Here is a 13,229-nt window from a genome sequence, read left to right as displayed (position 1 = left end):
ATTACCATATTTAGGTAATGCATACTGTACCTAATGAAGACGATGTTCTATGCCAACTCTAAGGCCCTAACTACTTAATTCTTCTAAAGTCTAAAACCTGAGTGAACATCTTCTGAAACCAGAAATACTCACCATCTAACGGTGAATGGGCTTACTAGTAAGTCAGTCCATCCTGTTTTTTGACAACTAAATTAAAACTTCTTTATATTTCAAGCTAAACCTTAATACCTTTATCCTGTATTTATAATTCTACTTTTGGGAGCAGTTAAAAAAGAGGGCTAAGCCCTTCAACCATCTGAATGCAGCAATCTCCTGTTTCTTGCTCTTCTCTATGCTCAAAATACCCAATCCTCTCCAAACTAGCCTTCGCAGGACAACCCCTGATTATCCTGGTGGTTGTCTTCTTCAACCCCTCTCTTGAATCCCCAGAAAAGTGCCACGAATCAAATTCCTGCTGAGAATTAGGAGGGCACGTCTGAGCCCAAACCCAACATTTATTCCACAGTGGCGACAGGAGCCTACGGTCAGGTAAGACACAGCATGAAGGGGTGCATGCCCCACTTGCAAGGACCTTGTATCATACTAAAGAAAACAGAGTAGACATTTACTGGAATAGGTTATCATCTGAATTCTATTGAGGAAGCTGCTGCAAATCTGTCCAAAATTATTCCAGTTCAAATCTTTGTAGTTTTCTTTAGGGAGTTAGGTATCTGAGGCAGAATGCTGTGACTTTCCCCGGAATCTCTTTCTCCTCTTTTTCCCTAGTAATTTAGAATTTTAACTGAGCTCGTGGCTGTTCATCAAGACCACCTCCCAGCCCCTTCTGCTGCTAGGTCAGGCCACATGATTAAAATGTTCCCATTAGGGGGTGCCTGGGTGGCTCAGTTTGTTGGGCGTCTGTCTTTGGCTCAGGTCACGATCTCGAGGTTTGTGGGTTGGAGCCCTGCGTCGGGCTCTGTGCTGACAGCTCAGAGCCAGGAGCCTCCTTTGGATTCTGTGTCTGCCTCTCTCTCTGCCCCTTGCCTGCTCATACTCTGTCTCTGTCTCTCTCAAAAATAAATAAAAAACATTAAAAAAATATTTAAAAAAGAGTCTCTTATGGTTTGCTTCACTCTCTGTTTTTATTTTATTTTTCCTTCCTTTCCCCATTTGTCTTCTTTTTAAAACAAAGTTTGGTTAAATAAAAAGAAAGCACAGGAAGCATGACGACAAGGTGAATTCTGGAGGTGCCAGGAGGACAGGACACAAGGCGCACAATGCTTCTCCTGGCAGTCGTTCAGTTTCAGACATTGTGTGTCCAAACTGCCTCATGGTGCGCGAGCCAGCTTTGCAAATCCAAATATATAAAGTAACAGCAGTCATGGTGTCTCCTAATTTTTTTAAAGACATCAGATACCATTTCTTAGGTACCTCTGAGCTAACTTCTATGTTGAGCAATCATAAGAAAAACAGCCTCTCTGACATTATCCTGTCCACTTTTTTAAAATGTTAGGTGAATTGAGTCCACTCTTATTAAATTATTACTTAATATCATTAAATGCTATTACATAGTTATCTCTGGGCACGTTTACAAATGGATCAGGCCATGCTCTTATTTACAGGATGTCTTTCAAAGACAAAGCCGGCATTGGGTCTTTGAGCTCCTTCGGGTGAATCAGAACCACCATGTCCTGCTGGGCGCGGGGGTGGGGGGCGGTGCTGGCCATTCCTGGCTCTTTAGAGGCCATCGTAGTCACAGTCCAGGAAAGCTGCCATGCCTTGCAGAAGTCCTGGCATGTTTCAGGTTGGCTGTCCTGGTCAGCGAAGCAGCCTGGCTGGGGCCCTTCCAAAAGAAACAGGCTTTCCTTGCAGACAAACCTGGCCACATTTGAACAACCAAACATGGCAGGTGGGAAAACGGGGGCAAGCGGTGTAGAACTCTGTTCTCCTAGGAATCATCCCAGCATCCTATGTAGGAAAGGCTTCACCATTAGCTCACAGAGTTCAAATGAGGGAAAGGAAGGGGTGGAGTGGGGTTTGGCAGGAGAAGAAACTAGAAGACTTCCCAAATTCCTGAGTTTAGATTGCTGCTTTTCCTTTTCCTGTAAAAAAAAAATTCCCAGAAAATCCTAAAAAGGAAAAGCCATCCTTTGCTAGCAAAATGAATGAATGAATGGATTAAAAAATATAAATTAAAAAAAAATTGGCTACTAACCAGGAGTGGAGATTTTGATGGAAACTGGAAATTATGGTAGAAGAGAAACTGAAAAGTCAAGAAGTTTAAGGCCTAGTTCTTTGAATATACTATTCTTTGTTCCCCATCTTGGGCCCCCATACTAAGGATGGAAGGATTATAACGATGAACTTGAGCTTTTCAAAGCATCTTAGAAGATTAGAAGGCAAAGGGACCTTGGAACCTCCTAGTCCAAGGCTCTCTGCATTGGTCCTACCTTACCTTAACCTCCCTAGGAATCTCCTGTAGCTGGGCCTATAGTCTCCAAGAGAATAAAGTATGGCCTTCTCAGGGTGATGTCTGCTCAACAGGACCAGGGCCAGTCAGCCTGGGTGATCTGGACTCAGTGTCCTGGAAGGAATCCAGGGAAGTAATAGGTCCAGGAAACTGAATCGGTCTGAGTACTAGGAGTGGGTCAAGGCAGAAAGGTGCTGGTGAAGACTAGCCCGCTGCAGGAGCCCGAGGTACAGACAACAGCAGCAAGGGTTCTGGATGTACTGGGAGGGCTTCAGAGCTGTCAGGTGAGTAAGGCAGGTGAGTAAAGCAGAGCCCAAGGAGTCTGGGCTAGAACTGGGTTCATGGACAGCAACCAACACCAAGAGAGGACACTTGGGGGTTATAATAACAGGAACTCCGGGGCAAGGCCCATGGCAGGAGGTGAGTTACAACACCTGAGGAAAATATACAGGGAATGAGGCAAGAAGTATCTCCTATTGAATTCCAGAAGGGGCAGCTCATTCTGCATGAACACCTTGTGCTCAACCAAGAAGGAGTAGGTACACAGAGCCTGGGAACCAGGTGTGGTCTGAGAGGAAAGGCAGACATCTCTGCCCATCATCGTTCACGTCAGTGAGCAGCACCTTAGAATTCACACCTTATTCCCTCTCTGCCCACATTTCGTTATCACCCCTGATGCTAAACGCATATTAAGGCAGAGTTCACACACAACTGGAGTGGGGTGATAAAGCTGGGAGGCCGTGGGGTAGAAGATGGTTCTGTGACTTGGGTCAAACACCCAAGGTTCACGTCCGTAAAATCAAACAGCAAACACAGACACGTGCATGATGACAGGGAGACACAACCCCTCAGACTGTCTGCATGTGAATATTTTGTCCTTCCAAAGCTGCCATCAGGAAGATACTAATGACAAGGAAGAGAATAATGATGAGTGCGGCACTGGGTAGGGAAAGACGGGGCGGGCAAGGAGAGAGAATAGGAGATCAGATCTAACAGATTCTTCTCCAAATGTTTATGATTAAAGCTTCCAACGAGGCGTTCAAGGCTTTACTTAGATGCTGCAATGCCTATTTTTAACAGAACGATACCAATTTTGAATTGTAGTTCTGAGGGCAGTGGAATGATTCTAAGTGGCTGTGCGGGCTACAGCACATTTTTACCAAGAGAACCGTCACTGCAGAGAGGGCAGATAAAATTAGTATTAAATGCTTAATGTTATTGCTAGCATATTAGTTTTAGATTCAGTCTAGGATAAAGTCATTTTTACTTGCCTGAATATGCTTTATAATATGTCAAGGCGATTTATATAATCAGCATGTACAGTGTATTTGTGCCCTTTTTATTGAGCATGTAGCCTACTTTTATTTTATAAAATGATGATAGGGATGTACTGGTTTTGGTCTTGCTTTTATCCTCGGGATAGCTTGCTTTCAGATTTGTCGGTGGGTCCTGCAGAGGTGGGACGTCTACACCCTATAAGCACAATGTAAACCTTTTTACTCCAGCTCTTGCTCCGGCTTCACCAGGAAGAAGGGGCCTTGGCAGGTGGTCGGGCTGATGGGTAGCGGTGGGGGCCCATGACGGGGGTCGAGGGGAGACAGCGCTGCACCCAGAGGTGTGAGGCCCAGAGACCCAGGGAGGAGTGTCAGCCAGTCCACGTGGAGTGGGTCTAGAGCAGGCAGGGCAGGTGTGGTGAGCATGGCTGGCGAGTGGCGAGTTAGGGGCAGGTTTAGAAGCCTCCAGAGGTCAAGCTGAGGAGCTTGGATTTTATTCTAAAGGAGCCAGGAAAGGATAGCTTCAGGTCTGTGTTTTGGAGATCAGAGCTAGCAGTTCTCGACTGGAAGGACCAGAACAGGAAAGACAGGGCAGGGAGACAATTTCTAAAGCTGCCGTCCGTAATCTGGAGTCTGCAACAGAAGAAAGGTAGAAGCAGAGGAAAGTACAGGATGGACTTTGTGGAGAATAGAAGCAATGGAACTTAGGAACAACTGCTCTGGATCTACCCCATCCTTTTTTTTTTTTTTTTTTTTTTTTTTATGCTTATTTATGCCTGAGAGAGAGAGAGAGAGCGAGTGGGGGAGGGTCAGAGAGAGGGAGACACAGAATCTGAAACAGGCTCCAGGCTCTGAGTTGTCAGCACAGAGCCCGGTGTGGGGCTCGAACTCATGAACCTCGAGATCATGATCTGAGCCAAAGTTGGATGCTTAACCAACTGAGCCACCCAGGTGCCCCGTGGATCTACCCCATCCCTCGCCCCATCACCAGGGACATCTGTGGGTTCTCTTACATTCAGCTTTGCTCTAAACTGTGGTGTGGGAAGGGCAGGTCCTACTGTTCACTTTTTTCATTGGAAAGTAACACATGCTCAACAGAGAACATTTAGGAAACACACAAAAAGGGTAGATAGAAAACAAAACAAAGTGCGCGTGCACACACACACACACACACACCAAGCCACACTGCTCAAAAAATGAACACTCTTCACTTTTATGGCATATTTGTTTTTACTATATTTTCTAGGCATTGAGATTTGTTGTTGTTTATTTTTTAAATTGATTATAAAGCACTGTATACATAATTATGTATTCTATTTTTCATGTACTTATGGCATTTTCATTACTATATGGAAAACATGTTTATAAACATCATTTTTGTTGGATAGATAATATTTCACCAAATGATAAACATCATCATTTATTAAACTATTTTCCTCTTATTGGACATTAATTTCCACTATTTCTTTCTTGTAAAAAACACCATAATGAATCTCTCTCTGTGTAAAGCTAGTTTATAACTTAAGATTGATTTCTTGGGATAGATGAATAGAAAACGAATTTACTGGATCAAAGGGCATAAATGTTCTTGAAGATTTGACCTATATTTCAAAACTACCTTCTAAAGAGTTTCAATCAATTCACACTCATTCTAGAAAAGTATGAAAGTGCGTCTCATGTCGCCATTCCTTGGTTAATACTGGAAATACTTTTTTGTCAGTTTATAAGTGAAAATGGTATCTTAGTATTTCAAGGCACATCTTTGATTATAAATTTATTGAATATTATTATTCCTATTTCCTCTTCTGTGGGTTGGTTTTTGGGGGCCCTTGCTTCACATTTTTGAGCCTCTCAGCTTCCCCACCTCTTTCAAAACACATCTTTTTGTTGTTTGTCTTTTAAATTTCGATGGTTTCTTTGCTGACATCAAAATATTTAAATTTTTAAACAGTTAAATCCATTGATCATTTGCATTTAAGATTTCTTCTCTCTTTTAAACATAGCAAGTCTTCCCTCTCAGAAGATTGATAAATATTTCATTTAAGTGTATTTTTAATGGACAAGTTACCCCTAACCTTGCCTTTTCACTAGAATGTAAATGGTATTTCTTTCTTTCTTTCTTTCTTTCTTTCTTTCTTTCTTTCTTTCTTTCTTTCTTTACAAATGCTTATTTTTTTTAATATGAAATTTATTGTCAAATTGGTTTCCATACAACAGGGCTCATCCATAGATGGTTTTTAAGACAGTAGGTTGATCGGTTGAATGAGAATAATGGCACTTTCTGGACTAGACTAACTTTTCAAGGTCCCAGACTGCACGTGAGGGCTTCTAGATGCAGACCCAAGGGGTACATGGATGTTAAAAGAGGTGCTCCTAGGAAGTCTACATCTCCTTCTTCCCGCATCTTGGCAACAGCATCAGATTTTACCCTGCCATTGGAAGAACCCATGCAGCCCATCCCTCAGTCCCAGGCCCCTTTTTCTCAGTCTGTTCAATAACCCAGTCTACCGTCATTTTCATAAAAGGACCCTGTGTTTTGCCTTAAAAACGTAATACCACTTCTGAAAGTATCTGTCTCACTTTCTCACACTTCTTACCCATATCGATGACGACCCACATCACGGATGAGCCTCTCGGAGAGGTAGGCGCCAATTCGATCCAGTTTTTCTGGAGCTGAAAGGGCGTAGAAGGTCAGCTTCTCCATGTTGGTCTTCACCAAGCCATCCTGCAAAACACAGGCCCTCATGTGTCACTGTGGCCGTTCCATGGCTAGAAGGGTTCAAGTCTAAAAGTAAATAATATGCCAACTTAATCATCATTTAGCAGAGTGCCATTATGTATGTGACAAACCCCCCATGTGGGTTTCAGGGATACAGGGACGATCAAGGCATGGTTCCTGCCTTCCAGGAACGCACAACTTAGCCCACAATATGCCAGCTATAAATGAGAATAGTGGTATAAGTGTACATATGTATGTGTATGTGTGTGCATGTGTATATATATACATGAATGTATAAATATGCATGTGTGTATGAATAATAAGGCTTCATTGAAAGCAACTCAGAATTAAAATATGCTGGATATCCAGCACCAAGGCATGAATGGGAAGAGGGGGCAGCTTAGCAGCAATTAGGGAATTCTCCAGAGGATGCTGGAAATGTGACCCTTCAACTGTCTATCAAGAAGCTGTCATTGATTTCCAGAGAGCAAGTCGAGAATATGTCACATCCTGACATTTCCAAAACCACACGACCCGTAATGCAGCCTGAGTGGGGAGTGGCAGCTTGGAAGCCAGTAAGCCAGGCCCCCCGCGTGCATACACCCAAACCACCTGACAGGTACCAGAGGGAGCCGCAGAGAAGACATGGGCTCCTGAGCCAAAACCCGAGAATGGAAGTACTCACGCTAAATGGCAGGGACACAGAACCATCAAGGGAGTTAGCAGTTCAAGGAACCATCACTCAGATAGACATGGGTGGGAAAGACGTCTCAATTGTATAGCAAAGGCCCAAAGCGTGCCAAAACAAGCTTCCAGAGCCCTCTGCAGATCCTGACTTCAGAAAGATCCAGACCTCCTCTGCTTGCAGGCCCCCGGCCGCCTCTCCCCACTGACCAGGGTCTGAACAGGCCCAGCGGCAGGAGGCCCGGGAGACCCGCCTCCCCCTCGCAGCCCTGGATGGGGTGAGACAGCGCGGGGTGAAGCCAGGTGGAGGTGGGACCCACCTCGGGATCCTCAGGGAAGATGTTGTCAACCAGCCTTTTGTACCTGGGGCGTAGAGCACCGCAGCAGCCACACACACCTGTAATGGCAAGAAACACCCATGAGCGGAGCCTCCCAGGCAGGCTGAGGGGACCTGGTGACCAGGCCAAGGCGGCTCGTAAGGAGCCAAACCCAGGTGGAAAACAGAAAGGTCCCTCCCCCAGAGTGCCAGGGCCCCTGCGCTGGGCGTCTCCCACGACTGGCACACATTCCAAACCTTTGCCCTTTCTGCTTCGTGTCTTTTGCTTGGGGGTCAAGGACAGTGGCATATGGGAGCGTGATGCTAGCACACCAGCTCTTGTTCACGAAGCCAGGCCGTGGAGGAGCATTTGGAGGGGTGGGAGCTTCCCCAAAGGTCAGGTGCTACCCTACATATATTTCCCCGGTTCCCTGACATGCAGGCAGGCGTGCACACGTGGACTCTCTCTCTCTCTCTCTCTCTCTCTCTTTCCCTCTCTCGGGCAGGACTATAAACCTCCTCCCACAGCCCAAGAATCTCGCCAGTGTCCTGGGAAGGTGGAATTCGTTCCTCCCAATGCCCCTCATGGACTCCCTACTTCTTTTATTCTCTGCTCCTCAATCCCCTCTACTATCCTGTCCCCTGGGGCCATTTCCATTACAGAATGTTAGATGAAACTATGATAAATTAACATTACCATTAATTATTAACATTTGAAAATGCATCTTTAATGCAGTGTGCGGTAGTGTTTGAAAACCATGGTGTTTCGGGGGGCGGGGAGGGGGGCGGGGCCTCAGGGGCCGGCCGGGTGGTGGTCCTGCAGGCCGGCCCCCCACCCCATGAAGAGTCCACCAGTCTGTGGCTAAACGAGAGACTAAGAACAATGTGGTGCATTTTTAGAAAGCTGAATCTATTCCATTTAGAAGACTGTTTGATATGACCTCTTTGTCGTTTGCTGCTGTCAAATGATGGTGTTAGGAAATCAGCAATAATAGAACAAACCTTGGGAAAATGAAAAACTGACTCTTTTAAGGTCATAAAAAGTTTTCAATGAAAAGGAAATTGAACCATCTGGGAACCGATGCTGTCCAGCCTTCCTCTGGCTGCAGGGATCTCTCCTTCGGCATCCCAGCCGCAACCCTCACTGCCCGGTGGGGGGAGTGGGCACTCTGGGGAGGAGCGGAGCGGAGGGAAGGGAAGGGCCTGGGAAAGTCCACCACCACCCCCCCAAAAAAATAATTGCTCCCTCATTCTACTAATTAATGCTTAATTCTGCTTGTACAAACTCTCCAGTTGAAATGCAAATGCACCCTGGAAGGATCAAGCCTATGGGTCATTCAGAAAAGAATGACTTACTTTAGTGGGAATTACTTTAATCACACAAAGAGCTTTACAGCTGTGAAGAAAAGAGGCTCTCTGGGAATTTTGATTGGGAGGGGGTGCAGGGCGGCCGTGCCAGGAGGAGGAAGGAGCAGAGATTTGGGCCATAGGGGTGACTGGGATACAAGGGAATGGGTGCTATCTTGGAGACGCCAAGGGGCACCCTGAAGAAGGACTGATTCATGACACCCCTCGCCCACTCCACGGGTAGCTGTGTGCCCCCGCCTCCCACCTGCTAGGGGACAGGAGGACAGCAGAACTGGTCCACGGCTGCAGAGCCAGGCCCTCCCCGGTCAGGCTCACTGGGCTGGCCTGGCATCTCCTCATCCCCTCTCTGCCCACGCCTGGGAGGAGGCGTTAGGGGTCTGGCTGGCTGGCATCCAGGGCCAGTTCTCACGACGGAGCAGCTCCGGGGGTGGTGTTCTCCATCTTGAGCCTCCAAGCCCGGGATTTAAACCCGTCCTCCTTCCCCCCTTAGGCCACCCTGCCCTCTGCCAGGTGCAGCTGTCAGCAGGCTTCTTCCTAAGATGCCCCCAGGATGTGCCCTCTGCTCTCTGGGCAGCCTCCTTCCTCACCGTCCCCAAACCCCCCAAACTGGGAACACAGGAACACGGGCCCTTTGTGTCTTAAGGGAGTGGGAAAATAGCAACACAGAGAACTTAGAACTGAAAAGCCCCAGTGTCAGTCCCTTCCCCAAACATTTTTGGAAGACCCATGAGGCAGGGCCTGCACAGGACAGAGGCCAAGCTCACGGTTGTTAGAAACTCTGACTTGTCGAGAAAATACCCATTTTGGGTACTCAGGGTAGAGACCTCTGTGCAGGGGCACCAAGGGGGTTTGGGGGTCTTGACTACAGCAGCATGGCCAGGCCCGCTGGCTCAGTTTCTTCCCAGTAGAAACCAGGCAGCCTGCTGATCTCCTGCTCTTTTGTGTTCTAGAAGAGGTGCACCTCAGGATGCATCAGTGCCTCCTTCTCTGATGGGCCTCTCCCTGGAATGCACAAAGGCCTGGAGGAGCCAGCAGGATAGGGCCCCGCTGGGAGCCAGTCATATTCAAGGCCCCAGGGCACTTTCCCACCAGACAGGGAGAGGTAAGGAGGCCTGGAGAACAAGAGAGGAGAGCAGATATCCCCTTATCAGCAAAGCCGCTTTTGCTCCGGGGATGCTTCCTGACTTGCGCCCTAGTGCTTCTTCCTAGTCTGTTTTTTCTTTCCAACCTCCTCAGACTCCTTGAGAGCGTAAGAGGCAAAGTGGTCAACAGCATGGCTTTTCCAGTTAAATCCCAGCACTGCCTGCCGCTTCCCAGATGTGTGACCTTGAGCAAGGAAGGACACTGGGCGAGAATGTCAAAAGGCTGTTGTGAGTTGATGGCTGCAAGCCCTTACAGCAGGCTCACCAGTAGGGTCCTTCCCTCTGCATCCCGGGCCTAGAACCGCTGAGCCCTTGCTGAGCGGGGCTTTCTGCCACGCTTTCCCCGCTGAGCACTTGCTCAGCAACAGCGACCAAGGCCAGCGGACGTCCAAAGGCCTGAGAAGTGAGACTCGAGGCACGTTCCTTCAGAGCAAACCGCACTGACCTGTGGGTCTGAAACGTGTACCACCTGCCCAAGGCAGCTCTGTGTATTTGCCAGTCACAGTAACTTGACCTCCACCTCTAGTGACTGCCAGCACCCTCCCAAAGCCAGCGTCCCCGAGAACCTTCTTGCCTCAGCACTAACTCTGCAAACCCCAATGCAGATGTGACATGCCAGAGGCTCACGCGACAGAGCAGAGTCGGGTGCAGCCGAGATCAAGCAAGGGGTCACTGGAGAGAATCCACAGGACTGGGCCTCAGAAGGTCTGTCACTAGCACAGCCACTGTCATGCATTGAGACAGGAAGACAGAAGGGAAGTGAGAGAAAAGGCTGGGGTTTTGCTTGGCTTCTTTTTGGGCTTCTAGTCTTGCTAGGACCTGCATCGTACCCTACTCCACACATGCCTTGTAAGGCAAAGGTAATGTCTTTCTTGTGCTGCAAAGAGTTAATGATTTCTCTGGAATAGATAACATCTAAGGAAGGACCAGGTGACCGAGGAAGCCATCATATGTGTGTGTTCTAGAACACAGGTGCTAGGGGCACCTGGGTGGCTCAGTCGTTAAGCGTCCGACTTCGGCTCAGGTCACGATCTCACGGTCCATGAGTTCGAGCCCCGCGTCGGGCTCTGGGCTGATGCCTCAGAGCCTGGAGCCTGCTTCCGATTCTGTCTCCCTCTCTCTCTGCCCCTCCCCTGTTCATGCTCTGTCTCTCTCTGTCTCAAAAATACATTAAAAAAAAAAAAAAATTAGAACACAGGTGCTGGATATGTCGATGCCAAGGCACCCCCCCCCCCCCCCCCCCCCCCCGCTCTAAGGAATGACACCTGGATTCTCATCTTCGTTCTAACTGGTTCCTGGATGCCTGAGAGGACACATACACCAGACCATTGCCCTCAGTAAAAACCCCCGGACCCCAAAGAGAGACGAGACTCGGGCCCCTTTTCTTTCCGACTCTCACAGATGGTCCGTCTATACCTGCTCTCTCTACATCTTCAATAAAGATGCCTGTTTTCGCCTCCTGCTGGCTCATCAGCGTGAAGCCAAGGACCCTCTTGCCTGGTCCTGTGGGACCTCCCCCTCGGTCCTCACACCCAACCTGCCAGCATCACTCTGGTGGAAGTGAAGGTAGACAGACTTCAGTGAACTGACAAGCACATGGGGTGGAGGGAGAACAGAGCTGCCTTCCCCAAACCATGTTCTGTGACACACTGGTTGTGAGACGCTAGCAAGAATCCCCCAGAAAAAGGGTCTAAGGACAAATAAATATATGAAACTGAGCAAATATATGAAATGTGAAAGTGTGCATACCAAATCTCCCTATTCCAGATTAACAGTGCAAATCAGCCTGTTACAGCCTCTGGAAAGTCATAAAGTAAAGAAATCTGTGGAGATATGTTCAAGCCAACCTCTCATTTTTTTTTTTTTTTGCAATTACAAATATCACCTTGATGAATACTTTTAACATTCTTTTTTCAAGGCACATGCACGGCATACCACAATGGGGTAGAAAGTGTATTAACGTAGCACATTGGAAACAGAGTTAATTTTAGATTTGAAAAGTACTGGGTTCAAGTCCTGATTCTGCCATTTTATCTGTGAGACCGTTTCCTCATCAATATAATGAGAGGAAAAGATTTTCCCTAAGATACAATTCTTAGGGAATTTGCCACAGAATCTAGAAAAGGTGAGATCACCTAGAGCTTTGACGGTCAGGGGAAGGGCTTCTCAAAAGAAGGACAAGCAAGATGTGGGGTGAAACACACAGTGGGTGCTTTATTCCTCACATGTCAGGCACAGTGTGCTAAAACACTTTACAAGTGTTAGCTCCTTAAATCTTTACAACAACCCATAGATGGCACTATTTTATCCCCATTTTACAGATGTGGAAACTGAGGCAGCAGAGGGTTAAGTTACTTGCCTAGAGCGACACAGCTGATAAGTGGCAGCCCAGGATTTGAACCCCCAAAATCTACTTCCAGAGGCCACGATGTTCTTAACTACCATACCAGGGAGGGGATGGGTTAGCACTGCCACGGAGCTGGGAGAGCCAGAGGCTTAGACGGAAAGAGAAGAACCACCAAGGCATTGTGCCCTGGAGGAAAGCACAATACGTCACCCCCAAATATGCCTCTTTGACATAAAACGTATTTTGACCTGAAGGTAATCAAGAAGCAATAAATGTAGAAAAAAACTCCCCCTTTTCTGCATAAAGGCAGGAGAATCTCCTTTTGCAGGCAGAGAAGGCACCAGAGGAATCTGCAAACAAACTTTGTTAAGCTAACCCATATCTCCCTAGTTACTTCTTCACCATTTACCATTTTCATCACTTTCAGCCCCAACCCGTTTGTCTTGTCAATTCTTCACAAATTTCTTGGGTTCGATTTTTTTTTTTTTTTTTTTTTGCCTAAAAGGTATGAAAGCCTCCTGCTCTTCTCAGATCTTGGGGTCGCATTCTCTAGTGAAGGCTCCCACGTCCGTGTAAAATTTCAAATGTATGCGCTTTTGTCCCGCTAATCTTTGTCAGTTTATTTTTGTTTATTTATTTATTTATTTTGAGAGAGACAGAGACAGCATGAGTGGGAGAGAGGCAGACAGAAACTGGGAGGAGAGAGAAGAATCCCAAGCAGAGCCCCACACGGGGCTTGAACTCACGAAACCGTGAGATCACGACCTGAGCCGAAATCAAGGGTCGGATGCCTAACCAACTGAGCCACCCAAGAGCCCCTGTCTTTGTCAGTTTAATTTTCAGACCCAGGCCTCAGAGGGTAAGGAACGCTTTTTTTTCTTCCCTAAAATCTCCAACTGTGAAGTGCACGCCAGTGGGGAACTTACAGAC

The 13,229-nt window shown here is 47.2% G+C and overlaps 1 protein-coding gene across 3 annotated transcripts in view; it reads right to left on the bottom strand.

Moving 5' to 3' along the window:
• The window catches only part of EFR3B (EFR3 homolog B), an 82,766-nt gene that overhangs the window by 39,571 nt on the left and 29,966 nt on the right, over positions 1–13,229 (bottom strand). For all 3 annotated transcript variants that reach the window (XM_058682708.1, XM_058682709.1, XM_058682711.1), the window contains exons 2-3: positions 7,447–7,523; positions 6,321–6,448 (exon numbers count right to left, since the gene is read on the bottom strand). In XM_058682708.1, coding sequence (XP_058538691.1) covers positions 6,321–6,448; positions 7,447–7,523 — 205 coding nt within the window. The remainder of the gene's footprint in view (positions 1–6,320; positions 6,449–7,446; positions 7,524–13,229) is intronic.

Source organism: Neofelis nebulosa, chromosome 9, assembly GCF_028018385.1.
Source record: "Neofelis nebulosa isolate mNeoNeb1 chromosome 9, mNeoNeb1.pri, whole genome shotgun sequence".
In the NCBI taxonomy this organism is placed as follows: domain Eukaryota; kingdom Metazoa; phylum Chordata; class Mammalia; order Carnivora; family Felidae; genus Neofelis; species Neofelis nebulosa.
The sequence above is the reverse complement of the archived record's forward strand: the minus strand, read 5'-3'. Positions and strand labels throughout refer to the sequence as shown.